The 25,115-nt window shown below is 46.0% G+C and overlaps 1 protein-coding gene across 7 annotated transcripts in view; it reads left to right on the top strand.

Moving 5' to 3' along the window:
- SLC4A11 (solute carrier family 4 member 11) overlaps positions 1-25,115 on the top strand; it is a gene marked incomplete at its 3' end in the record, with an annotated part of 94,641 nt that overhangs the window by 44,176 nt on the left and 25,350 nt on the right. For all 7 annotated transcript variants that reach the window (XR_014226410.1, XM_082281954.1, XM_082281953.1 and 4 more), the window contains 5 exons: positions 8,469-8,592; positions 11,841-12,047; positions 16,728-16,812; positions 23,942-24,067; positions 24,814-24,927. Coding sequence is in view for 6 of the 7 variants with exons in the window: in XM_082281954.1 (XP_082138080.1) it covers positions 8,469-8,592; positions 11,841-12,047; positions 16,728-16,812; positions 23,942-24,067; positions 24,814-24,927 (656 nt within the window). The remainder of the gene's footprint in view (positions 1-8,468; positions 8,593-11,840; positions 12,048-16,727; positions 16,813-23,941; positions 24,068-24,813; positions 24,928-25,115) is intronic.

Here is a 25,115-nt window from a genome sequence, read left to right as displayed (position 1 = left end):
GTGTCCTTTTGGGTTGAGATCATGGTGCCTGTTCCATCCATCCTCAGTCTCTCTCTGGGCTTCTCCTCTTTGCAAACACATGCAGCAGGTGACCACAGTCCCTGCAGGGCATTCAGCTCTTGGATGTTATAGAAATCTGCTGTTAACGAGCTAAGAATGCTGAAAAAAATGAGCCAGAAAATGCTAATTACTGAGAAATGCTAATAAACGAACTTCTCAAAGGGACAAGCAAACTGGTTCATGGACTGCTTTGCCTGCCAAAGTCTGGGAGCCTATACCAAAAGATTTCTTAGGTCCTTTGATGGAAACATCCAAACTTTGTAGCTGAAAATTGAAGTCAGACATTCCACACTATTTAGACACTGATTACTTGGACAATTAATTTGGATGCTGATTAATTGTCAACACTGTTAAACATTGGAGCAGGCCCTTAAGACAGTAAGGACTCTGTCACCTGGGATTTATGAGACGTGGTGGCTTCACCCCAGCCTGCACTTGACCAGAACTGGGGATTGAAGTTACTGTCTCCAAGTCAGGCCTGTGGGGTGAGCCAGGCTGTCCCTTCACAGGGGACAGGCCAGAGCCTGAGTTCCTGAGCCAACCAAAGCAGTGCCTTTTTGACTCTGTTGCTTTATTCCTGTGCAGTCTTGAAGTCAAGTTGTCAAGAAATATGTTAATTCCCAGAGAAATTACTGGGATATGTGGGATAGGTGCCTAAAGGCATGCACATATTTTAGCCTTCACAGCCAGTTTGCTGGGACAACTGTCACAATAGCTTTCCTTCTGCTGGCACTTCTTCTCCTGCCCTCTGCTTATGGCTGGGGAAAATGGAGAGAAATAGAGGATTTTTAAAAAAAATTCAAAAAGGAGACAACACCATCAACAAACAAGGAAAAATCTCCCGCTTGTTTTTGGTCTCTTACGAAAGAGAAGGATGTGATCTCAGTGTGAAAAAGAAGTGATTGCATATCAGGGCTGTGTCCTGAGAAAGAAGTGAGCTGGATGATACTTTGTGCTTCGTGTGCTGCTTTTTTTTACACCTGGCACGTACAAAGCAGGAACACGAAGAAGAAAATGAGTTTATAAAGTAAAATGGTCTCAACCAAGAGGACTTTTGGGGCAATTTTTTTCCACTTTGGATGCCATAGGAAGTGTAACAGCAGTAAGGATATGTAGGTCCTGCTGATGCAGAGGATGGAAGTTTCTCCTGTGGGATGAGACATCTCTGTGGAGGGGTTTTGGGGAGTGTTGCCTTAACGCCAAAGCATTTGAAAGGTCATGATACAAATGCTGTGATTACATACATGAGACTGAAAAGGGTGGGTTCAGCCTCTTAGGAAAGTGAGCCAGAGCTTTAAGTGCATCCATGTGAGTAATCCTGGCTTCTATGACAAGAGATGATTTGAAAAATAAGCTCACAGCCTGAAGGTGTCTTGTGCAAAATTTTCCTTGTTTCTTCCTTTTGTTGCTCTGAAGAAGGAGAAGAAAGTGGTGGGAAAGCAATGATGAGTTATTAACTATAATTATCTAATTATTGCGCTGTATTTCTGCTGGAGTTATTGTGCAACAGATTGTGAGCCATATTTTTAGATCTTACATTTTTCTTGAAGTCAGATTGCAAAACAGCTTCCAAACCTCTGAAGTAAAAGGAATTTGTTGATGAAAAAATTTTCCATATGAGTGGGAAGAACCTTTAAGATATCTGCTATTCTTTATCCTTGCATTTGGTCTATACTCTTTGCTAAATTTTAAATTAGTGCTGCTGGGTTGGTGCATCTTAACCAACTTTTAATTCCTGGTGGATGAGATAGAATTGAGTATCATGATAAGATTATATTAATGAGGAAGAGGAGCTCAGAGATAAGGTTTTGGTGGTGTTGCTTCTGCATGGATTATGAGGAGAAATATTAACAGCTGAAGTTAGTTTGGGGTGAGAAAGGAAGGATTTTTGTAGGATTTTCACTGAGTTGTGCAGAGCCTGGCTGCAGAAGAACATTCCTAATAGAGACAAAAATGTGTTTCCCTCTCTTTTGGGCTTTGTTTCGTATCTGACTTATGCTCAGTGGGAAGAGCAGTGGAGAGAACCTGGGGTTGAAACAGCCCTTCTGCTTCTGTTGGATTTGGTGCTTTCCTGATGGTTTCAGGTCTAGGGAAGCTCCAGCAAAGCCAGACATTCCATATGGATCTGGGCTTCAGCCACAGGGCAGAAGAAGCGCTTGAGGAACTGAAGATCTCAAGGTCTGAATGTTCCAGTGAAGTCCAAGAAAACAACTGAATTCTGATTCACAACAGGCTTTAGGGCTGGGTTTGTCAAGAATGACCAAAACCTGATCTTGCTGAAGCCATCCCAGGATACATCAGTTTATGGAAAACTTGGGATTCTTCCATTAAAATGAGAGCTGAGAGCAGCAAAACCTTGCATGCCCCAGTGACCAGCAGGATCCAGCTCTGGAAGAACGAAGATTTCTATTTGTGTACCTGGTCATTTCCTAACTAGAAAGCAAATCTTGAGAGTTTCAGATGAATTTCACCAGTCCAGACTATGATCTCATACCTTTGAAACTATGGACACAACTCTTTTTTCCTCCTATTCCAGCATTTGCCAGAACAGGAAGATGCAAAGTGGCACAGAGATCTCTTGCTGCTTCCCTGGGAAGCTGCTGGTGGTTGTTTTCCTTGGAGAACCTGGGATGAGGGATAATCCTGTCCCAGAATGGGGAGTTTTCCTCAGTTATTTAAGTGGGGAAGCTCAGCTGCTGGTGGGACCTCAGGAGGTGTTTTGGGGCTCCTCCAGCATGGAATGACTGAAGCAGGCAGAGGTGCTGCCAGGAGGGTGCTTGGAACAGCTCATGGACCACCCAGACCTGCCATGATGCCAGAACAGAGGGGTAAACTGGATGCTTTGCATGTCTGGACTGGGAAAAATGGGCAAGAAGCTCCAGTGGGAGCTGCTGGGTTTGGTGTTGCAGTTTTGTGCCTCAGAAAGCCCAAGAAACCCCTCCTAATCCAGTGAAAGACATGTGAAGAAGTGACTCTATCACAAGCCAAGTCCTATCACACCCCATTCCTTCTTTCACTGGCTGAAAAATGAAGATGAAAATACCTGATTTTTAATTTTTTCCTCTTGGAGTGAAGGATATATGAATTAAAAATGGCTTAACTGGGTGCTGGTGAATTTTTCTCTCTGCTGTCCTGCTAGGAGAAACACCAGCTGGGTGGGTTATGGAACAAATGTCCCTGAGCTGATGGAGCTCCCCAGGCATCCCAGCTTCCAGGCTGTATTCTCCTTGCCAGCAGAGAGGTGTAACTGCTGATTTCCAGAGCTGAATCCTTGGAAAAAACATGAAATCGAGCTGCTCCATAGTCTGGATGGAGCAGTTGTAGAGCCTTTTCTTCTGGCTGGATTGCTAAGGCACGTGGACTGTGCATTAAACTGATTTCCTAAAGCTGTTTTAACAGGCAGAGCAGAGGGGAAAAAAGCCTCTCTGCAAGCAAAGAGTGGTTCAGTGGTTTGTGTGCTCGGTGTTGCTATAGAATTTCTGGCTTTGATGTAGCCTGTCGTGGCAGTGACTCCTGGGGAGGAGTTTAACTCAGGACAACCCAGGTAGCCTTTCAAAAATAGGTATTGTGAGAATACGTTGGATAAGCAGCAAGGCTGCTGTTCAGATAATCAAATTTGAGGAGTAAGATCTCAAATTTAATGTGTAACTGTGTGAAAGATGTGACTGGTGTCTCTCTCAACAGAAGTGGTGCAAAGTCCATTTTGCATGTTGAAGGATTTTTCCTGACCCAGAGGTCTGTGGGTCTCCAGAAAAGTCCCATTGTCTCTGATTCAGCTGTTGAACAGATTTCAGATAGAGAAGCTTCATTGCTGTCTCTTCCTCAGATTATTCTTTTAAAGGGCAAAATGGGAAATTAAAACAGTTGGACTGCTTAAAACAAATATTTTCATTTAGAGGAATGATTACAAGATTTGGAGCCTTGTAAGCAAGAGCCTCTTCTCCAAGATTTACAATCCTCATCTCTCAAGTGTTCTTTGGCCTCAAAGAACCATATAATTTTTTTAAGGGCTTCTCCACCCTTTTTTTGGTTTTCCCAGATTATGCTGGAGACCTAAAGCTCTTGCAGGTGCTGTTTCATGAAAAGAAAATCTCAGATTCAAAGTCTGCATTAGGAATTTGGGTTCTGAAGAAGAAAAATGGCTTGTTTTGGTACCTGCAGGGTCTGAGATGTCTCCTTACAGAATCATGGAGGCTGGAAAAGTCCAGCCATTAACCCAGCACCGTGTTCACCTCTAAACCATGTCCCAAATGCCACAGCCAACATCTGGCAAATGTTCTTTGAGTTCAGAGAACCAATAAATTTTCTTTTAAGGGCCTCTCCCCCTCGTGCTGGCCCATCCCAGATGGTGCTGGAGAGCTCCTGTAGGTGCTGTGTGATGGAAAGGAGTTCTCAATACGCATTGCCCTGGAGGAAATCCTTCCCCCTGGAGAGGATGAGTCTTCCTGGAGCCCAGCAAGGTGTATTTCCCAGGCCAAAAACACTTCCAGCCTGGAGTGAGGACGTTGTGGCTGAGCCCAGCCCGTGCCAAGCTGTGGGTGAGCTGCCTGGCCTGGCCACAGCTTCATTCCTCACTTGCAGATCCTGGTTTCCCAAAGCTTGTGCCTGGAGCTGCTCGGCAGAGGAAGATTTATTGGCAGTGGATGGGAACAAGAAGTGTCATTGTTGTTCTGTGTGGGGACAGGAAAAGGCTGGCTGGCTGATTACCTCTGCTGGGTACTTTTTCTTACTGCAAGGGATAATTTGTTTCTGAATTAACTTCCTTTCTTGCCCTTTTAAATGAGGGTTTCTGTTTCTCTTAGGTCTCCATAGTTTGACCCTTTTTATGATTTGGTTGAGCAATGTGTTATTACTCTGATAACATCTTGGGTGTGGGGCAGACCTGGGGCACGTGGGACTCTGTGGATGTGGGATTTTGGTGGAGCACTGCCAGTTCTCACCATGCCAGTGCCACCCTCAGCACCACCAGAGGCAGAGAGGAGGACAGGGAAGCAGAATTTGTGCTATAATTTAAATGCCCTTTTTATGAGCTCAGTTATAGGGGGATCAAGATAAAACTGCTGAGAACACAACCTGGCATCTCATTAAATCATAGTCCAGCATTTCCTGGTGTGACTGATACTGGGTGAAAATAGATTTTTCAGCTTTCTGGCCAAACCAAGGGAGAATCAAATGTAGCTCAACTCAAACCAAAAAGGAACTTGGAGGCTTTGGCCAAACCAGACTTGATTTAGAGTCAGCTGAAAATGTCTTGCTAGTTCTCAGTTTTTTGGGGCTTTGGCTATTTACCCTCCAGCTTTTTTTTCTTTGTGGGAATTTATTTAAGTGCTACTTTTAAAAAAGTTGTTTCATTTTGAAAGTGACTCTTCTTGGCCTGAGCTGTGCTGACTTTTACCTGCAGTCTTGCTTGACTTGGGATTTCTCCATGTGAACCGAGGAACTTATTTTCTGTATCCTTTACAAATATTTGCACAAATCTAGTTGGCACTGCAGTTTTGGTTTGTATTGTATTTGTATCTGGATTCTGGAATTAAAACAAAAGTGGGAGCTCTAAGTGCTACACTAGGGAATAGGATTTGAGTCAGCTAAATAATGGTTTAAATTTGAAGAAATGCTCGAGCTGCTGAATGATGCATGAGCAGGAGTGACTTGGCCTTGCACTGGAAGTATTGAGACACCATTTTTCCCCCAAATAAATGGATATAACAGAGGGAGAGCAGACTCAGATGAGGCTGTATTCTGCACTGTTCTTCCCCTTCATGAAGCCAGGCTCAGGTATATCCCACCTTCTCTGTGGCACCTGTTTAAATCTGGTTTTAATCAGCTTTGTCCTCACTAAATCAACTCCAGCCTGATTTGGAAAGGTGTCATTGATCTAAATTATTTGTACATTGACCCAAGTGTTGGAAATTTGCAGTTTTACTGTTGGGATTTAGATCCATGTGTCAGTGTCCATAGAGCTCAGAAGAGTTAGAGGAAGCTCTCAAACTCCAGCACTGTGGATAAAACTATTTCAGATAAAAATGGTTAATAATGGTGAGTTTCTTGGCGTCTTGTAAATGTGCTCAGTGTGAAATGATTCAGTGCTGTGAGATCCTCTTCTTGCCCAGTCCCTCAGCTTAAGAAGACAGTGAACTCCTGACTAAGAGAAACACAAAGTTTTGGTGGCTGCCAGGAAAATGACCTTGTTTGTGGAAGAGACCCAGTAGCAAAGCTCAGGTTTTTACAGTCCAGTTTTCCCCTCCGTACCCAAAAAGCTCTTGAGCTGAAGTGGGATTGTGGCACTGTTGTCTCTGGAAAACACAGCCCTGGAGACAATTCCTGGAGCTGAAACATAACCCTGTCACTTCAGGGAGAAAGAAAACTCCAGAACACATGGCTTGCTTAATTATTGCACTTTGTAATAGGCTCTTCCAAATCATTTTGTACTTCAGTGGTTTCTTGCTTGGTCAGGTCCTGCCTGGTGCACGTGGTAGGGAAGGGGTGATGTCTGGGGAGTGCTGGTGAGCCACAGGTAGTTGATGCCTGCTTCTGACCATGCCTGGAGTAGAAATGATGTTCAAAATGCCCAGCAAACCTTCTTTTCAAAACAGATTAAATGATGAGCTCAGCAGCTGAGGTATGGAAGTGCTGAGAGCCGAGCTCAGAATTAATGCCAGTGGTGCAGTAATCATTCACTGCTGGTGACCAGGTGGGTGAAGGTGAGAGAACTGAAGGTGTTGGGCCACTTGAAGGTTCTCCAGCTGGTCCAAAGCCCAGAGTTCGTGTCCCCACTGGTTTGTTGAGCTGTAACACAAGGAGACTTGTCTGCTGTCCAGCCACAGCTGGATTGCAACCAGGGGCTTGGCTTTGGTTGTGAAAACAAGTGTAGCTTGCACTCTATTTTCAGTTACTTCAAAAGATATTTATTCCTCACCTTAGGACCTGCCTTGATCTTTCTTTCTTCCAAAGCTGATTCAAGTACAAAAAGCACAAGAGGCTGTGGTGGAGGGGAATTAGGAAATAAATGAAATAGTGTCATCTTTCTCATGCCCTGTATTGTTCTAATTAAGCTGTTTGGTTGCTCTCAAACAAGTGCCTCTGTGAGATTAATTTACAGAAGCAGGCTGCTTCCAGTCTGGGATCAGGAAGTCAAACTCAGTAAGAAAATACTTGATGGTGTGATTTTAAAATTTTTTTTAATGCAAATTGTGAGGAACTTGATAGAAAATACAACGTGCTCCTGACTAGGACACCTCCAGCCAAAGATCTTGTTAAGGAAGCAGCCTTCAGGGTGCTTGGGGATGAGAATACATCTTAAAAGGAAAGAAGTGGGCTGGGATTATGGAAGAGAAGTTGGAGAAATAAATCCTCCTGTTGGAGGACTGTGATAGGTGCTTGTTAGATGAATAAAAGGGAGCAAGCAGCTGAAATAACTTTGAACCAGGTAAAAGGAGGGGAAAAACCACTCTGAGGTCAGAAAACACTTCCACACCTCTTCCAGGTGTCTGTAGGCAAACCTTGTGTGCATTTTTCAGCAGTGATTTACAGAAGGGTTGGAAAGTGTTTGGTGGCTTTAAAGGGAACAGGAGAGCTGCATTCCAGGCTGGCATTACCCACCTGCTGCCACTGCACCAAGCCCCAGAGTTTCCCAGCAGGAAAAGTGACAGCTAACCAGGTCCCAGCTCTGTTTAAATACCCCAGGGTGGAGACAGACCTGGTCTTCCACAGCCTCTGGAGATGATCCCTTTGTTTATTTCACACAACTTTTTTTGCTACTCTTGGTTCTGGGAGTCAAACATCCATCCCATCCCCTGGATCGCAGCCAAGGAGTTCCCTCCCAGCACTAATCCTGCCTCTGTGGATCTCGAGCAGGGAGATCAGCCTGGTTTCTGTAACGCTCATGAGCCAGAAAAGGGAAAACAGCAGCTGGGAGCAAATGGGGAAAGCCATTACAACAGAGAGGTCTGCCTGAGGCAGGAGTGGGGATGTACTGGCTTGGCACTTTGCCTTAATGTTTCCAGAAGCACTTTGGGAGATCAGGTGAAATGAAGTGTAATCTGCTTTCCAATAATGCAGGTGGTTTTTAATAAGAGACTTTTTTTTTTTTTTTTTTTTTTTTTGTGGAAGCTTCTGTAGCTCTGCAAGCACTCAGTGTGTTGGGCTCTCTATCATTTGTTTTCTTGGCTGTTCAGAAGCAGCGAAATCTTGAAAGGTATTTCCCATAAAAACTTGGGTGTCCCATTGTACAAAAGAGAGCAGATTTGGGCTAATAGTAACTAAAAGTCACTATTTAAGACTTCAGAAGTCATAGACCAACAACATCATGTGTTTCCCAAAGCTGAAATGTGTTTTTATACCTTGTGCACCAGGGGAGATCATGCCTTGTGTTGTGGGGCCCAGCCTAACGATCCCATTTTCCCTGACAGTTGCACTATCAAGTCCCTTCAGCGACGTCACGTTTGCATCAGCCGCCTGGAGAGGCCTCAGAACTGGGGGGAGAACTCCTGTGAGGTCAGATTTGTGATATTGGTCCTGGCTCCTCCCAAGATGGTGAGTTTTGTCTTCTTGCTCCAGAACTTCGGGGGTTTCTCCTGAGTTTACTTCGCCTTGGTCTCCTCCTAAGTTTAATCAATGTTATTTTTAAAACACAAGGGGATGTGAAAAGGCCTGAGGTCTTCTCAGCAGCTGTCGAGGTGACTTATCCTGTTGGTGAGGGGTGGATTAGTGGGCTCTGTCCTTGTCTCATGGCCTGTATCCTGATGGGGAGGAGAGCACTGTGTAGTCCCCATACACACCTGGGATGCACCTAACACTCCATGGATTCCCCTCTCCAGCTTTAGCTGCCATTTTTAGAGGTAAGAAGTGCAGTTCCTTGCTAAAGCCAAGCTTTTGAGAGGCCCTTGTGAGTCTACAGCAAAGGGGTCTGGGTTGCTTCCCAACAGACTTCCTTGATGGGGCTGACATTTACCCTGCACGTGTGGCTGCAGCAGCTGGAGGTGATGTAGCCAAGAGGAAGATGATTCTTTTTTAAGCTCTGTTGCAGTAAGGGTGAGACTTGCTGGGAGCTGCGGTGCTTTTAAGGTCAGGCTGTCCCTGAGGCCCTTTGGGATGTGTTTTCAGAGCTTTTAGCACTTGAAACAGCAAGGTTAAAGCTCGCTCAGGTTCTGGTTCTTTGGTGTGGACAAGAATGGCACAGTAGAACACATTTACTGCAATCAGAATATCCTGAGCTGGAAGGGACCCACAAAGATCATCCAAGTCCGACTCCGATATCATGGGGTGCATCAAGGTTAATTGGGGATCACCATCCTGTCTTCCTAGAAAGCACTGGCCTGACCAAGGTGGTTCTTCCAGCTGATGGCTGAATGGTTCAAAGCTCAAGACCTTTTCACACTCCAGCTGGCTGTTTACACCTTGGGGCTGCTGGGTCTGTGCTCCTGGGAGGTGCTGGAGAGGCTGAGGACCTTTTCTGGGAGAGGATATGTCCTGATTCAATTTCCTGCTCTCCAATGCTATCTGTGTGACCTTGGGACCTGCTGGTCTGGTCTGTCTCCCTTCCCCCTTCCCCACCACCCTCGTTCAAATGGGAATACTGGTGTTTCCTTCTTTCCCAGGATTTCTGGCAGGTCTTTCCCAACTGATGCTTTTGGCATCGACCTTGAAGCCAACAGGCTGAAAACATATTGATGTTCCTTGTGAAAAGCAGGAGGGAGAACAGCTGGAGCTGTGTGCAGTTCCATGGATCTCTCCCTCATTGTTATCTCGGGCCAGCTACGTGCAAAGCACCCGGCAAACGGCTCCGCATCCGCTCCGATTCCGAGAGTTTGCAATTCCAATGGTCAGCATCAAATTAAGGGAAGGGAGTGGAGGCCAACAGAGCTTGCACTTGCCAATGTGCTGTTTTATTTTAAATGGGTTGGTGGAGCCAGCCCTGAGTGCGCATTTCTGGTGCAGCAGTTAAAATAATTAACCTGCTGACAGCAACACATTAAACGGGCCTGGCTGGGGAGGGGAAAAAAAGTCCACAAAACGGGCATTTGTCGTGCAGGGAATCCAGATCCTTGACCTTGCTAATATGGAGGATGGAAAAAAACTTGAGTTTTCTTGCAGATATCTGTCTTCTCTAAATTGTTCATCTCCTGGGAAAGGAGAATGGGAAGAGTGTTGGGAATGTTGAAGCAATCCTTGCAGCATCCAGCCCAAGGATTGTTGCTGCTTAGAGGTGAAAGGTGAAGCCTCTCCTGTGGTGGCAAATCCAGGCTGGTTCACAAACTCTAAAAGCAAGTCCCAGGGAAAATCCTTCACTTAAATCCAAACTTCTCCCTAGAAACTTCAACTGAATGTGCCCTAGTAAGTGTTTGAAGGGACATTCCTGGTGATGGAATCCCAGAATGGTTTGGGTTGGGAGGGATGTTTAAGACTATCTCATTCCAACTCCCTGCCATGGGCAGGGACACCTTCCACTATCCCAGGTTGCTCCAAGCCCTGTCCAACCTGACCTTGGACACTTCCAGGGATGGGGCAGCCACAGCTGCTCTGGGCAAACGAGAGAGAGGAGGGTGATGTGAGTGATGGAGGAAGCACAATGTTAGCAATGACTCTGGGACCAGCTCAGTGCCACCCACGGCTGCCCCTCTGCGTCACCCACGCTGAATTATTTGGTTGTGTTCATGGAGAAATTGTTCAGCTGTTCAGTTGTGAATCATGAGAAGCAATTGGGATCAATCACAGATGCTCACTCTTCTCTTCCTGGCAGTGTGAGGAGCTTGGAGGCTCTCCAGGGCTGGGAGGGGAGTGTTTGGGTGTCTCTGATAGTTGCTGCATGATGAGTGTGGAGTGTAGGAGAGGTGGGTGGGTTAAAACTTGGCATTAGAAGGAGCTTTTAATGAGCTGTGGTTCTGTGTAACTTGGCAGGTATTTTACCTGTCCTGGCCACAGCAGGAGCAGGTGAGCAGGTCAGGGCCTGGAGAGCTTGGATTTGGTGGGTTTGTGTAGGGATGGGGAGCTCAGCCTCCTTTACTCTTCCCTTTGTATCCAATTTCCATGCTGCCAAGAGCACTAGAAAAGCAGGCTTGGATTCTGCTGGAAGCAAAGATCAGGCCTGTGTCTCACAGAAATATTAAATCCTGAAAATAAGCACTTTTTTCATGTCTGCAAGTCTCCTGTCCCTTCCAAACATTTAGTGAAGACAAACAAGAGCTGCTTGCTGTGTGCTCAGCTGTTTTTTCCCATCCTTTCCCCTCTGTGCCAGTGGTTACTTGAGCTGAGAGCTCCCAACTTCCACTTGTGCTGCCAGAATTGCCCCAGAGTGGCCAAGGGAATTGAGTTTTAATGCCCAGAAAATAGGAATCAGATGAGCACAACAATCTCAGTCTGTCAGATAAGACATCAATACCTGCAGGGACCATGACTCCAGCATCTTTCCACCCCAGGAGCAGCAATGCTGAGGTGCTGGAAGGTAGCAAAGATTTTGTTTGTCTAGTCTTGAAGGGAAACCAGGGATAAAATGCATGCTCAGCATGATTCAGCTTTGGATTGACTTCTGGGAAGTTGATCAAGTAAAGATCGATCAGGGCTTCAGAACCTGTGTTGGTGCCTCCATAGGATTCTGCTGTGCTTGTGTGTTCATCTGCAACAGCTTCCAGATGTGCCCTCCTCCCTCAGGTCTCTCTGGGATCCTAGGAACCAGGCAGGTTCCTCTTCAGAGGGGTAAATTATGGGGTTTACCTTTCAGAAGTGAAGTAAAATCAGTTTAAAAGCCCTTTTTCTGTCTTTTTTTTTTTTTTTTTTCTGCTCAGAAAAGCACCAAAACAGCCACAGAAGTGGGCAGGACCTTTGCCACGATGTTTTCAGACATAACCTTCCGGCAGAAACTCCTGGAAACCAAAACTGAGGAGGAGTTCAAGGAGGCCTTAGTGCACCAACGCCACTTGCTGACGGTGGCGAATCAGAGACCCTCAGGGAAGAGCGATGGGCACAAGTCACACGGTAACAAACCACTCAAGGTAAGGCTTGGCCAGTGCCTCTGCCTCCCTGGTGTCCAAATGCATCAATCCAAGGGGATTTGGGGTGAGGAGGTGAACACTTGAGGCCAGTGGATGCAGCAGCATTCCCAGCAAGCTCCCAGCACCGAGGTTTCCCCGAACGGCTGCTGTGTGCACATCCACCTTCCTCAGATTCTGCTGTAAATCTCCAAAAAACCACTTCAAAGAGGCAGGTGCTGAAGGGATGCAGAGCAGTTGGGGGTTGAAATGGTTACAGGACTTTGATTCCAGATGCTTAGTCGAGGGTGGGATTAATGGATCACTGCTCCTTGTCAGTCCAAGGTACTTAATCCTTACAATCAGAAGGTTCTGAAGGAAGCTGCTGCTTGTCTTTCCTGCAGCCAAAAGACTTCTTGGCCATCTCTGCACGGTAATTTCATTTAAAAGTTGCCTGTCAGTATTTGGCCTGAATTCTCTCCCTGTTTGATCTGTAGCTCTGTAAAACATTACTTGCTTTGTACTTTAAAGTTCGAGGGAAATGCTGTAACTCAGCTTTCTTTTCTGGAATTTCCTGTGTGTTGGTCATTGCTTTGTTTTTCCGTTCAGAAATCCATTCTTTAACCAGACAGCTTACCTGAAAAACAAACTGCCATCTCCAGCATGCTGCTCCAGTCCCTGCATTACAAATAACCCCAAAGCTTTGGATTGCCTATAGTGCAGGAGCTGCTTCACTTACCACTTGTATTTTTTTCCCCCCCTGGAATAGATTTAAGGGGTTTGATCTGCACATCTGGAAATGAGCAAAGCTCATGTTTTTCCTGCAGAATCCCCTTGCTTATAGGTAGTGCTTTGAACTTTGCTAGATCCCATACCTGCTCTTAACTTTGCAGAACAAGTCCTGAAGCCCTCTTTAGACCCAGGTCATGCAAGGTAGGGATATTTGGAGTAGTAATTTAGGTAAAGTAGGTTTAACCCTTTACACCTTGCCTTTCAGAGGGGTTTTTGTAACAGCACTTGAAGTGTCTGGCTCTGTCTTTTGCTAAAAATAGCAAAAAAAAAGTCTCCAGAGGGTTTTCTGCTCTGTGGTTTGGTGAGGAGGGCTGGATGAGACACTGAGCTGTTGGCCCTGAGACTGGTGATTCCTGCTGGCCTGCTTGGAAAAGCAGCTTTGGCCAGGCAGAATCCTGATTTCTCCAAGCCAGTGCAGTAGAGAGTGGCACTTCTTCCTTCACCTCTTGCTTTTGGCATTGACAGTTGTGGGCCTGGATTTGCTGAACTCTTGTTTTTAAACTATTTTATCCTTGAGCTCTTGGGAGATGCAGCCTCTCTATCCTTACCTCACCCTGCCAGCACAAAGAGTTGGGAAGGAGATTTCCTGGCAAGCCAAGCTTTGCCTGGAGAAGTGAGGTTGATTTGAGCCCCTAGGCTGGATTCCTCAGCTCCTGAGAGCCATCTCCAGCATCTCCTCCCCTTGTGGAGAGGAAGCATTTAATACAAGCACAAACCCATGTGAGACCAGGAGTGCAATTTCAACCTTTCAGCCACCCCCAGAGAAATAAATACCCTCCGTGGAGCCCCTGGACTATGACAAGTGAGCTCTCAGGAAGGTGTAAAATCTCTGGGTGACATGAAAATCTGGCCTCCTGGGTCCTGCTGTAATGGGAGAGGAAATGGGCCTTAAATTCTGTGTGAGTGGGATTTTTTTCAAGTGCTTGTTTTTACCTCTGCTGAAATACTGAGGGGGATGTGACAGTCACATTCCCTGCTGTGCCTACAGCACCGTCACTTCGCCTTGGCTCATCTCAGGGGATTATTTAGGCAAGGCTACGTACTCAATCATAATTAAGTCAGCCTGAAATCCTCTTGTTTACTGAGGCATCTAATTGTGATTTTGTTCGTGGAGGAGCCCCTAACAGCTGTGATGTTTTTCTGGCTGTGATTTTGTGTCCTGTGTGGACTTGCTGAGGGGGCTGTGTGTGCTCAGCATCAGCAGGAGGGAGGATACAGAGGATATAGTATCTTTGCACAGACTCGTGTCTCTGATCTCTGGAAAATACTCATGCAGCCCCCCCAGCACTTTTGGGGAGGGCTGAGGAAGGGTCAGAGTTGTTGGAGCAGATATTTTCTGTTTGCCTTTGTAGCTGCTAAGTGCTTGCTTAGCCTCTTCCTCTAACCCAAATAATGGCAAGAAGCTTGGAGGGATCTGTAGAATGGAAAGTGGGAAAACTCATGAACTTCATCTATTTGGATAAATTGGGGGATAAAAGCAGAACCAAAAAGGGCTGTAACTTTGGAGGCCAGTAAACTTAGTCTTTTATATTTTTAATTTTTTAATCTTCTGTAACTCAGTCTTAAGCAGCCTTCCAGTACTGACAGGAGGGCTGGGGAGGGACTTTTTGCAGGGGCGTGGAGTGGCAGGAGAAGGTGGAATGGCATTAAGCTGAAGGAGGTAGATTTAGATACTGGGAACAAATTCTTCCTGTGAGGGTGGGCAGGCCCTGACACAGGGTGCCCAGAGAAGCTGTGGCTGCCCCTGGATCCCTGGAAGTGTCCAAGGCCAGCTTGGATGGGGCTTGGAGCCACCTGGGATAGTGGGAAGGTGTCCCTGACTGTGGCAGGGGGTGGCTCTGGATGAGCTTTAAGGTCCCTTCCAAACCAAACCATTCTGGGATTCTGTGGTATCTCTGGTGCAGCTCAGGCTGAGTCTGAGAGTAGGAGAGCAGAGAGGAAAGCGCAGAGGAGGATCAGCCCTACAGAAGGAGCAGCTTTCCCCACAGTTCCCCACTGATGAGGTTTCACTGACATCTCCATACCTTTACCCTCTTTTTAACACTCACGCACACAAGAAAGAAGTGCATGAAGGAATCGGGGGGGTCTCAAACATAACCCTCGTGCCTTGTGGGACGAGTTAGGCAGTGCTTTCCTCCTCTGCACACTTCCAGCTGCTTGGAACAGCCTTTGTGCCCCAGAGTCCCCTCCCTCCTGCCCCGGGCCAGGAGCTGCCGCGCTCCTCCTTCCCTGGAAGATGAGACACCCCGAGCATCCTTCTCCCCTGCTCACTGCAGCATGATAAGTAAACATCCCAGTCTGAGGCTATTGTGATTCTCTGGCTGACTCATGCCTTCAGGAATCTCTTTCTGGGGGGAAAAACTAAATTGCTTTTCGAGTGCATCTGGCTTTGATGTCCAACTCTGCCACCAAATATGGTTGAAGCGCAGAGATTTTTCGTAAATGCTTAAAATGCAGATGTTTTGCTGGTGTCTGCTGGCAAAATATCTGTCTGCTCATCCTGATTGTTCAGGTTGGAGTTGAAACTGTCCTAAAGTTCAAAAAGTCCTACAGGTGTATTGACAAATTGCAACAGAATTGACTTAAATAGCTGAAATATGAGATGATGCAGTCACTGATAAAGGAGCTGATCCTCTTTTGCACCCCAAGCCCCAGTGCTTGCTGTGCCCAGTGTATTCCTTCTAAAGGAAAAGATTCCCTTCATTATTTTGTTTGTGGTTCTGATCTTCCAGGTGCTGCAAACAGGTGAGTCCCAGGAGAGAAGGCAAAGCTGTGTGTAGTCTATTAAATGAGCCCTGTAGTGTCAAGTCCTTTCTAAAGCAAGCCTTTTTATCAGTTTCCACATAAACCAGCTGAAGGAAGAGCTCCCTGCTGCTCTGAGATGATCTGTTGGTGTAAATTTTGTGTCTCTGATTTTTATTTCCCCCTCACACTCCCTAGCAGAGGTTATAAGTCTTCTGTGTCTGGTTCTGCAACAAATACATGAAATGTTTTAGTTCAGGCAGCTGGGGTTGTTATCACTGCATAAAGGTGCATTTGATTTTCAGAGTGGCTTGTGTGCTCTGAGAATAATAGGGAAAAAGATGACAGGTGCCTCATTTGTAAGTGTTGTGTACCCTCATGCTGTCCATGTGCTTTCCATAAGGAAGGAGTTGCGAGGAATGGGAGGCTGAGAGGGAATAGCAGCTGTCACATATTCCTGACAAGCTCCTCATTGCCTGTGGTGAGCAGCAGATCCTATCAGCAATTCCACTGCACCTTGCAGGCCCCTGAACTAGGAATAAAAGGCAAAATGTTGGATTTTTGGAACCCTTTCCCAGAGTTTTTGTTGTCTTTTAACGGGCAGAAATTATGGCTGGGTTATGTGGATTTATTGAAGCTTTTTCCGTGTTGATGGAGCTTGAGATGCAGACAGCCTGAATTCCCTCAGTCTCTTTGAGGTCTCCCTTTGCCGTGGCAATGCCAAGGAAGAAGCACTTGCTGGGGATCTTTTTTCAGAGGCTTTATGTGGATTCATGGGAATTTTTGGGCTGACATCTAAAGGAGAAGTTGTGTGGAGGGGTGGGAAAGGCACCTCTGATGTGTTTAACCCCAGGGCACCCAAGGTCTGATCCTTCCCAGTGGATCTTCAGCTCCCTCACCTGCAAAACCAGGGATGCAGATAGGAATGGGAGGGGGAAAAGGGAAGGAAGGGAGGAAAACAGGGTGGTCTGGGGGATTTTCTCTTTTACAATGCTATGAGGATATCAACTGAATCACGGTGAGTTTATTTTTATTATCATGACAAGATGGGATTTGAATGCCCTATTCAAAACGAGCCCTCTCGCTCCTATCAGGGTTGAATAAGGAGCTTAATCTCTTTAACAATGCATGAGCCTTTACACTGACACAGCACTTCCTTCCTTTCTTCAGCTGCACGACTTTCTCAATATTGGCAAGGGGATTTCTGATGACATTGCACGAAGATTCCCAGTGTACGCGCTGGACTTCACCGATGGTACGTTGGCCACTGTTTATGGAAGCACTGCCCCGATTTGGGATTTTTTTTTTGTGATGTGATGTCCTGTTTACAGTGTGCATTCAGTGTGTGCTTTGATATGTGTAACAGCTCTCCTGTCCCTTGTTTAAAAAGCCTTTGGACAAAAGCCTGTGAATGGGAATCGTGGAGCACTAGAGATGAGGCTCCTGCAGCATTTCCTTAATGAAGGTGCTGGCTGTGCGTGGGTGAGGGTTTTAATTTTTATTAAGCAGTGATTAAATGGATCGATTATTGCCGTGCGTAGACTCAGATCAACTCCTTGCAATCTAATTAGTCAGCACTGGCCTGATAGGCCCTTTCTGCTGCCTCTGCAAGCCGGCTCAACACTAATTATAGTGATGCTGTGGGAGTTGGGAATGCTTAAACAAAATGTGAGCTGCAGCAACTTCAGCCCGGTGTTGTGAAAAACAGGATACGGCTCGTCCGCTGCCGCCAGATCACAGGAGCAGCACACAGTGTTTATAGTGAGCCTCAGCTTTCAGGCTCGATGCAGCTCCCACGGTGGCCTTGGAGGGTTTTAAGAGTTGTTTTCTCCCTTTTTCACTTGCAGACTTTCACTTTCACGAAGGCTGGGAGGAATCTTCAGGGCAAAGCAGGATTACAGAGCCCCAGGCTGACATCAAAACGTGTTTCTCGCAGCTTGTTGGGGAGCTGGTTAATATATTCAATATAATACGCAGGAAGTTTGGATAAAATAGAGAATTAAAGTGTAGGCAGGGAGAATCTTGGAGATTTATCAGATAAGTCAGGAATTTATGCCTTCCTGCTGTTAAATCCACCTTAGCTCAAGCCTGTGTCCCAGCCTTCCTCAGTGCATGAGTGCTGTGAGGGCTCATGAGATGAGGGTGATCTTCCTTGGATGAGGCATTAAAAAACCAAGATTCCCACCCAAACCCCCAATTTTCAGTCTCCTGTTGCAAAGCCACCTTTCACAGGCAGCTTAAGCTCCAGAGAAGCATGGCCAAGGCTGTGGATGTGTGTCCTCACTCCCTTCCCACGAGCGTGGTCACCAGCAGCAGAGGAACATGGATGAGATGCTGGCTTAGCACAGGTGCTGAGGGCTGGCTGCTTTCTCCAGGTGCTTTGTCACTGCAGGGATGAAACTATTTCCAGGAGCCTCAGTGTGATGGGAGGGCTAATGCTGATTTCTCTGGGGATTTGAGGGTGTGTTGAGGAGGAAGGGGGATATAAAATGATTTTCAGGGGAGCAGCAAGGAATCTGATAAAACAGAAACATTAATTTTTGGCATGTGCATCACTGGCATCAGCTCTGGCAGGGGACTTCAGCTCGAAATATGGACACTTCATACCTTTGGCTGTTGCTTTCTAGAGCTGTCAAGGGCTCATTTTCATGATAAAGGGATATTGAAGCCCTTGGGAACTGCTGCAGTAGCACCTTGTGGGGACCCGTTCGCCTCAAGACAGAGCAGTGTCTGCTGTGCCTGTCTGAGCACAGCAGGCACAAAACCATCAGATTTTGGTCCTGCAGCCAATTCCAGCCATCAGCAGATTTGGGAACCCACTGCAGGGGCCATGTTGTGGCTCTGACTGCATCCAGATGACCCCGTGGGTGCTGCTTCAGCCCTAGGCTCAGGGCTGTAAGCTCTGCGAACTTTGCATACAATGATGTAGAGAATGGGCATAAAATTGGGATAAAATGCACCTACAGATTAAAAAGTGTCAGTGTTTTGTTACACAACTTCTGGAGAGTGAAAAAGAGCAGAAAAGAGCCCAGTGAAACTCCAGAACTACTTCAGCCCAAATGGGAGGTTCTCACCTTAGGAACAGTTGAGCCCTTTCAATAGGATATGGGGAAAAGGGGTTTTTCCAAAAAACACTGTGAATTTGTATGGCCATTTCTTCCCAGAAACCAGAAATGAGGATGAATTCTTTAAGGAACTGCTTGAAATGAAAAGCAGATGGAGCATGAAGCATCTGCCATAAACCACTGAGACCAAAGGTGATCAGGAATGTGGAATTCCTGGAGCATCTCAGAGCAGTGGTGCATCAGAGCATGAGGGATTTGAACTATCCAAGTATCTGTGCTCCAGACAGCCACATGGGCACCATCAAAGAGCTCTGAATTACAAAGATTCTGGGTTTTGAGTGGTTGGAGTCTCTAAATCCTCAATCTGAGAAGCATCCCGGGGTTTGGGGTTAGACAGATAAACCCATCCAGGGCAGGGTGATAAATAATGAGGTTTTTGTAGGACCAGCAAATCTTGGGCCAGTTGAAGTTTTGTGGGATTGGTCTTCTTCACACACTGCACAAATTATCCTTAAAGGAATAGTCTTTCTCTGTTATTTTTTTTCCCCCTTTTACTTCAGATTAGGAACTTGTCGACTTTGTTTTGTGGCAAAGTCTTGTGCATTTTCCTGAATGTCCAAGGATCAAGGAAGAGTTTTCTGAACTTTTGCTTCAGGATTTTAGTGATAAAGATGGCTTGTAATAGATGTCTTCCAGCAGGAGCATCTGAAGATGAATAACTGGGTTATGCTGAGCCTGAGAACACCTGTAGTTTTCCTTTAAACTGGAATTTACTCCATTTGGCATGTGACTGTCACCTTTGTGTGTAGGACTCTATCTTAAAAAACAGAGTGACTCAACTTCATCCTGATCCTGTCAAATAGGCTCAAAGCACTTGTGTGTCATTTTTATTACCCTGTAATACTCAAACTGTAGGAGCTTCGAGAAATTTATATTGAGGCTGGTTTGAATGAAGGAGGGGATTCTGCCTGGACTCAGATACAAGATTTCTGAAGCTCCTAAAATTGCTGTCCTCATTCTTCAGCGTTATTTTCTGGTACAAGCCAGAGAACAAACACAAATGCAGTGCCTGAAGTGCCCAGTGGGAAATTTGAGGTGCCTGAGATTTTTATGGTGAGCTTTGATGCTGTGTTCTTCCATAATCCATATCCCTTCACCTCCTGGGGAGGGAAAACAAAGGCAAAAGCAGAGGACTGAGGCTTATTCTCTTTCTCCCTGTTTTTCTGGGCCTTTGTCTTTGGTACATGGCTGTGGTAGGTGGGTAGTTCAGCTGGAAGTGTGGATTTCTCCCTGTCCTTGGTCCTGCAGAGGGTCCCTAACCAGCTCCTGAGGTCTGCTGGCAGCATCCTTGGGATTTGCTGTGGTGTTTTGCAGGAGGGGAGATCCCCAAAGCTCCCTGCAGTGTGGGCATGCTTGGATGGAAGGCTTGAAAACATTGGAAAAACGGGATTTGAAAGGGAGCTTCTGTCTCACTGGCTGTTTAAGGGAGCTCAGAGCTTAAACCTTGATCTGAACCCAGAGCTGAAACGTTGACCATGGATTGGCTTTGACATGGGCCAAATTCTCATCAGCTTTCCTGCCTTGGCCACCTTGTCTGGCAGGATTGCATTCCTGAGGAAGGAGGGGGAATACAGGGGTTGCAGAGAGGCTTTTCCCGTTCTTTTCCATGCCTCTCCCTCCCTAGATCAGATATGAGGGAGCTTCTGCATCACTCTGCAGCCTTCATCCCTAAATATCACCTGGGTACCAAAGTTTAACATCCTGAACTTGTCATGATTCCCCGAAACATCCAGCCTGGGTTGCTTTGGGGTCTCTTTGTGTCAGTGGTGGATGGGAATGTTCTAAAAATGCAGAAAAGCATCATGTTTTGTCTGTGGATGTTTCCTTCCAAGAGACCCAGGATTTTCTGGGAAGTGGGCTGAAGGAAGTGGGATGGGAAGGGAAAGGCCTGAGCCTTGATCTGATTTTTCGTGCCTCTCAGCTCTCTGCATATGCTTGGCTTCTGCTCCAAACTCCTGGAGTGGATTTCCTTTTCCAGTTAAGTTCTTAGTCCCGCTCGTTCCATGATTTGCTCTTCACAGGACTTCAAGGAAGCTTCATCTTCACAACATTGGGCAGAGTCCAGCAGCCATCCCATAAAGGAAAGCCCAGCTTGAGGGCATTAGGAGAAGCTTGTAATTCTGGGTTTTACAGTGTTTTTAGTATTAAAAAGCAATTTTTTTTTTTTTAAATTAGGGCTTTCATAGACTCATCCTTGCTGCTGAGCTCCAGGTCAGTGTAATTAAACTTTCTTTGCGTGGGATATTTCAGAGAATTGGGAAGGAACATTAACAGCCAGTTCAGAGAATGTCCATCATTTGTGATTTTGATTTAGTAAATGTACAATTAGTTCACTTAAGGAGCTGTAAACCCAGTTTGTGGCGCTGCTGGTTGTTAGCTTACTGCTGTGGAATCCCAAGCAAAGTGAGGCCAGAATTGCTGCTGTTTCCCCTGAAACTGTAACCTTGTCTGTACAAACTGTGCCTTCTCAGAAATCCAGACAGGTAAAATGGAACTGTCATGCTGATGAACATAATTGCTTCCCATTCCAGCGTGTGGCTGTGCCTCAATTTCAGGGGATTGCTCCTGGAACAGTCAGCTACTCACATTCCACAGCTGGACCGAGAGTTGATTTGCTGCTATGAATTTACATGGTGCAGGTGGAGTGACACCTTTGTCAGTGGCTTTATGAGCCTGTCACAGATGAAATGCCATCATAAAGCAGCCCACCTTCTTCTGAATGAAGCCATGGGCTGCAAAACATCCTGAAAATGCTCGCCAGATGTTGGCTTTAAAAAGGCAGAAAGGTAAATCGTGGTTAATGCTGGATTTCAGTGTCTGTGGCAGGCAGATCTGTACAAGGAGAGGCAGTGTTTGGTCATGACTGCAATTAAAGAGTGAGCAATCAGCTTGGGGAGGGAGTGTGTTTCATCTGGCGTAATTATTGTCTCCATTACAAAGTGAATTTTGCTGCCCACCAGAAGGATTCTTGATCCTAGAATCTTACCTGGATGATTATGAATTAAAGAAAGTGCTGGAAGTCTTGGACCCAGCCATTATGAATCACAGAATCATTGAAGCTGGAAAAAACCTCCAAGATTGAGTCCAAGCTGTGCCCAATCCCCACCTTGTCACCCAGCCCAGAGCACTGAGTGTCACCTCCAGTCCTTCCTTGGACATCTCCAGAGATGGGCACTCACTGCCTCCCTGGGCAGCCCATTCCAGTGTTTAACAACCCTTTCCATGAGGAAATTCCTCCTGATGTCCTACTGAACCTCCCCTGGTACAGCTTGAGGCCAAGTCTTTACGTGGCATAAGGAGCTCCATGACCAGCAAGGGCTCCTTTGCCAGGACTGAGACTGAAAATGAGCTTTTGTGATGCCCTTCAAGGCTTCCTCCTTCTGCCCTCTCATCCTACTGTTTAACTACCTGAACCTTTTTAAAAACAGGTATTATTTGCTTCTCTGGACCTGGTTGATCTTTCAGAAATGATTTCAAAGCTTCCAGGCATTTTTGCCCCTGACATTTCATATTGGAAGGACTCCCTTGCCCAAAAAGCAGTATTTTGGAGTGACAGAGAATCCTCTGAACCAGGGTGTGACTGTGTCTATTTATGGAACCACCCCTCAGTCCTGTTTGTCCTGCCAAATCCTTCCTTTTCTCTAAAGGTCTCAGGCAGTTTGGAGTGTGAGGTAGGAGCCTGCAGCTATTGGACTCGGGATCATGGGAAGTCTTCATCTGTGAGAATTAAATTCCAGGCCCTTTGGGTTGCCAGGAGTGGTCAGGAATGTGACCTGTGGTTTCTGAATCTTCCCAATAAATTTAAAGGAATTTGCCTGGGAACAGCTGATCCGATGACTCCCGAAAGGTCAAGCTCATATTTGCATGCTTGAGATGTCTCTTGTCGGGTTTTAGCCTGGAGTTTGAGGATGCTGAGCCTCAGAAGTGCTGTTTGTGTCTGTTCCTCTCCTGTCTGCAAGCAGGCACCTCACAAGGTGTCCTTTATTCGCGTGGCTGCCTGTCCATTACACATCACCTTTGATTTCTGGGTTTTTACATCCTCCTCCCATCCTTATCTCTGCCCTGCAAATGGTGCAGAAAGCAGATGTTAGATAAGATCCCAAAGTCATTGAGAGATTTTTGTTCTTTTCATTGTAGTGATAGAGATTTTCAGTGTGGCACCAATAACCTCTAAAGCCAAGCCCTCCCTTATCTGATCCAACTCATTGGATTTTACCTCTCTCAGCAAGGGACTGATGCTGCAAAAGCTTAGGTGGGTGTTTGGGAACTCGGGGCAGATGCCTGTGTGGGAATTCTCTGCTCTGGAGCCTTCCAGAAGGGGAATTGGGCAGCTCCAAGCTCTTCCAGCTGTCTGAGAGGAAGAGCACCATCAAGGATGGTGGCACAGGCAGGCTGAAGGCTGAGGAGACTTTCTCCAGTGCGTCCTTTCTGTTCTGTGGAAAAACTTGTGTTCTCCTGGAGCAATATCAGCTGTTGTCATCTCATCCTTTCTGCTGTGCATCCCCAGTGAGCTCATATCACACATCAGCCTGAAAACAGGAAAGGGAAGGGAAGCTACTTCAGAGGCTCTTAAATTCATATTCTGACACTTTAATTCTCTTTCTGGCTGCTTTGTGTTTTGGCCTGGTGTGTTTTTTCCGATGGAGACGAGAGGGGTGAGTGGATGGAAAGAGAGAGGCTGTTCTTCCAGCAGGGCCTGTTAAAGCAAATCTCAGTGTAGCCATTCCTGACCTCTGGGGCTGTTTGTTTTTGTGTCCTGCTGCCACTTTTTGGCTCAGGGTGGCATATTATGGATTCAAACCTACAGCCTTAGGCTTCTGTCTAGGGAAAAATGAAGTGCTTCACCTTTTCCTGCCCAAGACGAGATCATCATGAAGCTCATTCGGGGGACAGTGCAGAATATCTCTGAAGTTGATATGAAAAAGGCAGGGGGTGGGCATTTGTGAACCCTAAACTTACAGTTTCTGCCTTGATCCTCTTCCAAGCTTTGGGGGATGGCAAAACTGAGCAAAAGGCTTCTTGTGTTTCCTGTTTTGATGATGTCAGAAATGTCTGGTGGCAGTTTTGGTGCTACTTCTGGTCCCAGATGAACAAAAGCGTGGCTGTGAGAAATCAGATGTTAACAATTCCGTTACATGTTCGAAGTGGGGACTGAATTTCTACTTTTTCTCAACGTGAAAAGAACTGATGGTGCCTGTGGCTGATGTGAGGAGGCTTTCAGTGCTTTACCAACATGATTTGTGTTGTGGTTTGCCCCAGGTATTATTGGGAACAACAAAGCGATAGGAAAATACATCACAACTATGATCTTTCTGTACTTTGCCTGCCTCCTTCCATCCATTGCCTTCGGGTCCCTCAATGATGAAAATACCCGAGGAGCTATTGGTGAGTTCATCTCTTCTGTGCTTCTTAAATTTACCTTGTGCATCTGATTTTGTGCATTTGATTCCATGTATTCCAAATGTAGTTCTGGGCACAGAAAATTCTGATAGTTTTTATTTATGGGGGGAAAACAAACCCAAAACCACGACTGAAAGATGTTTTTTCTAATTAAGTTCATGACTTTTATAGAAAACCAGAAAAAAATGAACACTGCTTTGGGTTGTGTCACCTGACTTGGACTGACTGATGTATGCTACTGTATTTTTGAATTATGCTGACTTAATGTAATTATTTGCACATTTTTCCTGGTACAAACTCCTGTGCTTTTGACCTGGATTTGATTGCCTATATTCAAACCCCCAGGACAGAGCTAAACATCATCCTTTCTCCCAGCTGTAGAAGTAGTTCATGCTGCTGTCACTGTTCAAATCCTGCCCTGAAGGCCTCCACAAACACTGGTTATGTCTTATAGCTGTTTAAAATAAAACAAATATATTTAAAATGTATATATAAAACATAACAATACACAGAAAAAATCCCAGAGTCCACCAATTAGCTGAGCATCTGGAAGCCTAAACTGTAGGTACAAATAAAGGCTCACTTTTTGATTTCACAGTGTGTTACCTCTGTACCCTTGAAAACATTTCTCTTACTCCTAAGTGGTTGGTTTCTCTGCCCTGTGAAAGCTCCTGGAGCAGGGAGGGATTGACCCAAATCCCTGGTTTTGTTTCCATCCTCCCCAATTCCAGATGTGCGGAAGACAATCTTCGGGCAGTGCATTGGAGGGCTGCTCTACGCCCTCTTCTCGGGGCAGCCCCTCGTTGTGCTCCTGACCACAGCTCCCTTGGCCCTCTACATCAATGGTGAGTCTGCTACAGGTTTGCACCAGGGGATTGAGGGGTTGCAACTTCTTGTGACAGCTTTGCAGTCCTGGTAGAGCTTGAGTTGTATTTGTTAGATAAATGGATATTTCAGGGCTGCTATCAGGGAACGGTTCTCCCCCCAGAGAGTGGTGGGGTGCTGGAACAGGCTCCCCAGGGAAGTGGCAGGG

The sequence above is a fragment of the Coloeus monedula genome (genome assembly GCF_965178545.1).
Source record: "Coloeus monedula genome assembly, chromosome: 5".
In the NCBI taxonomy this organism is placed as follows: domain Eukaryota; kingdom Metazoa; phylum Chordata; class Aves; order Passeriformes; family Corvidae; genus Coloeus; species Coloeus monedula.
Note: the sequence above shows the minus strand (reverse complement) of the source record. Positions and strands in the feature narration are given on the sequence as shown.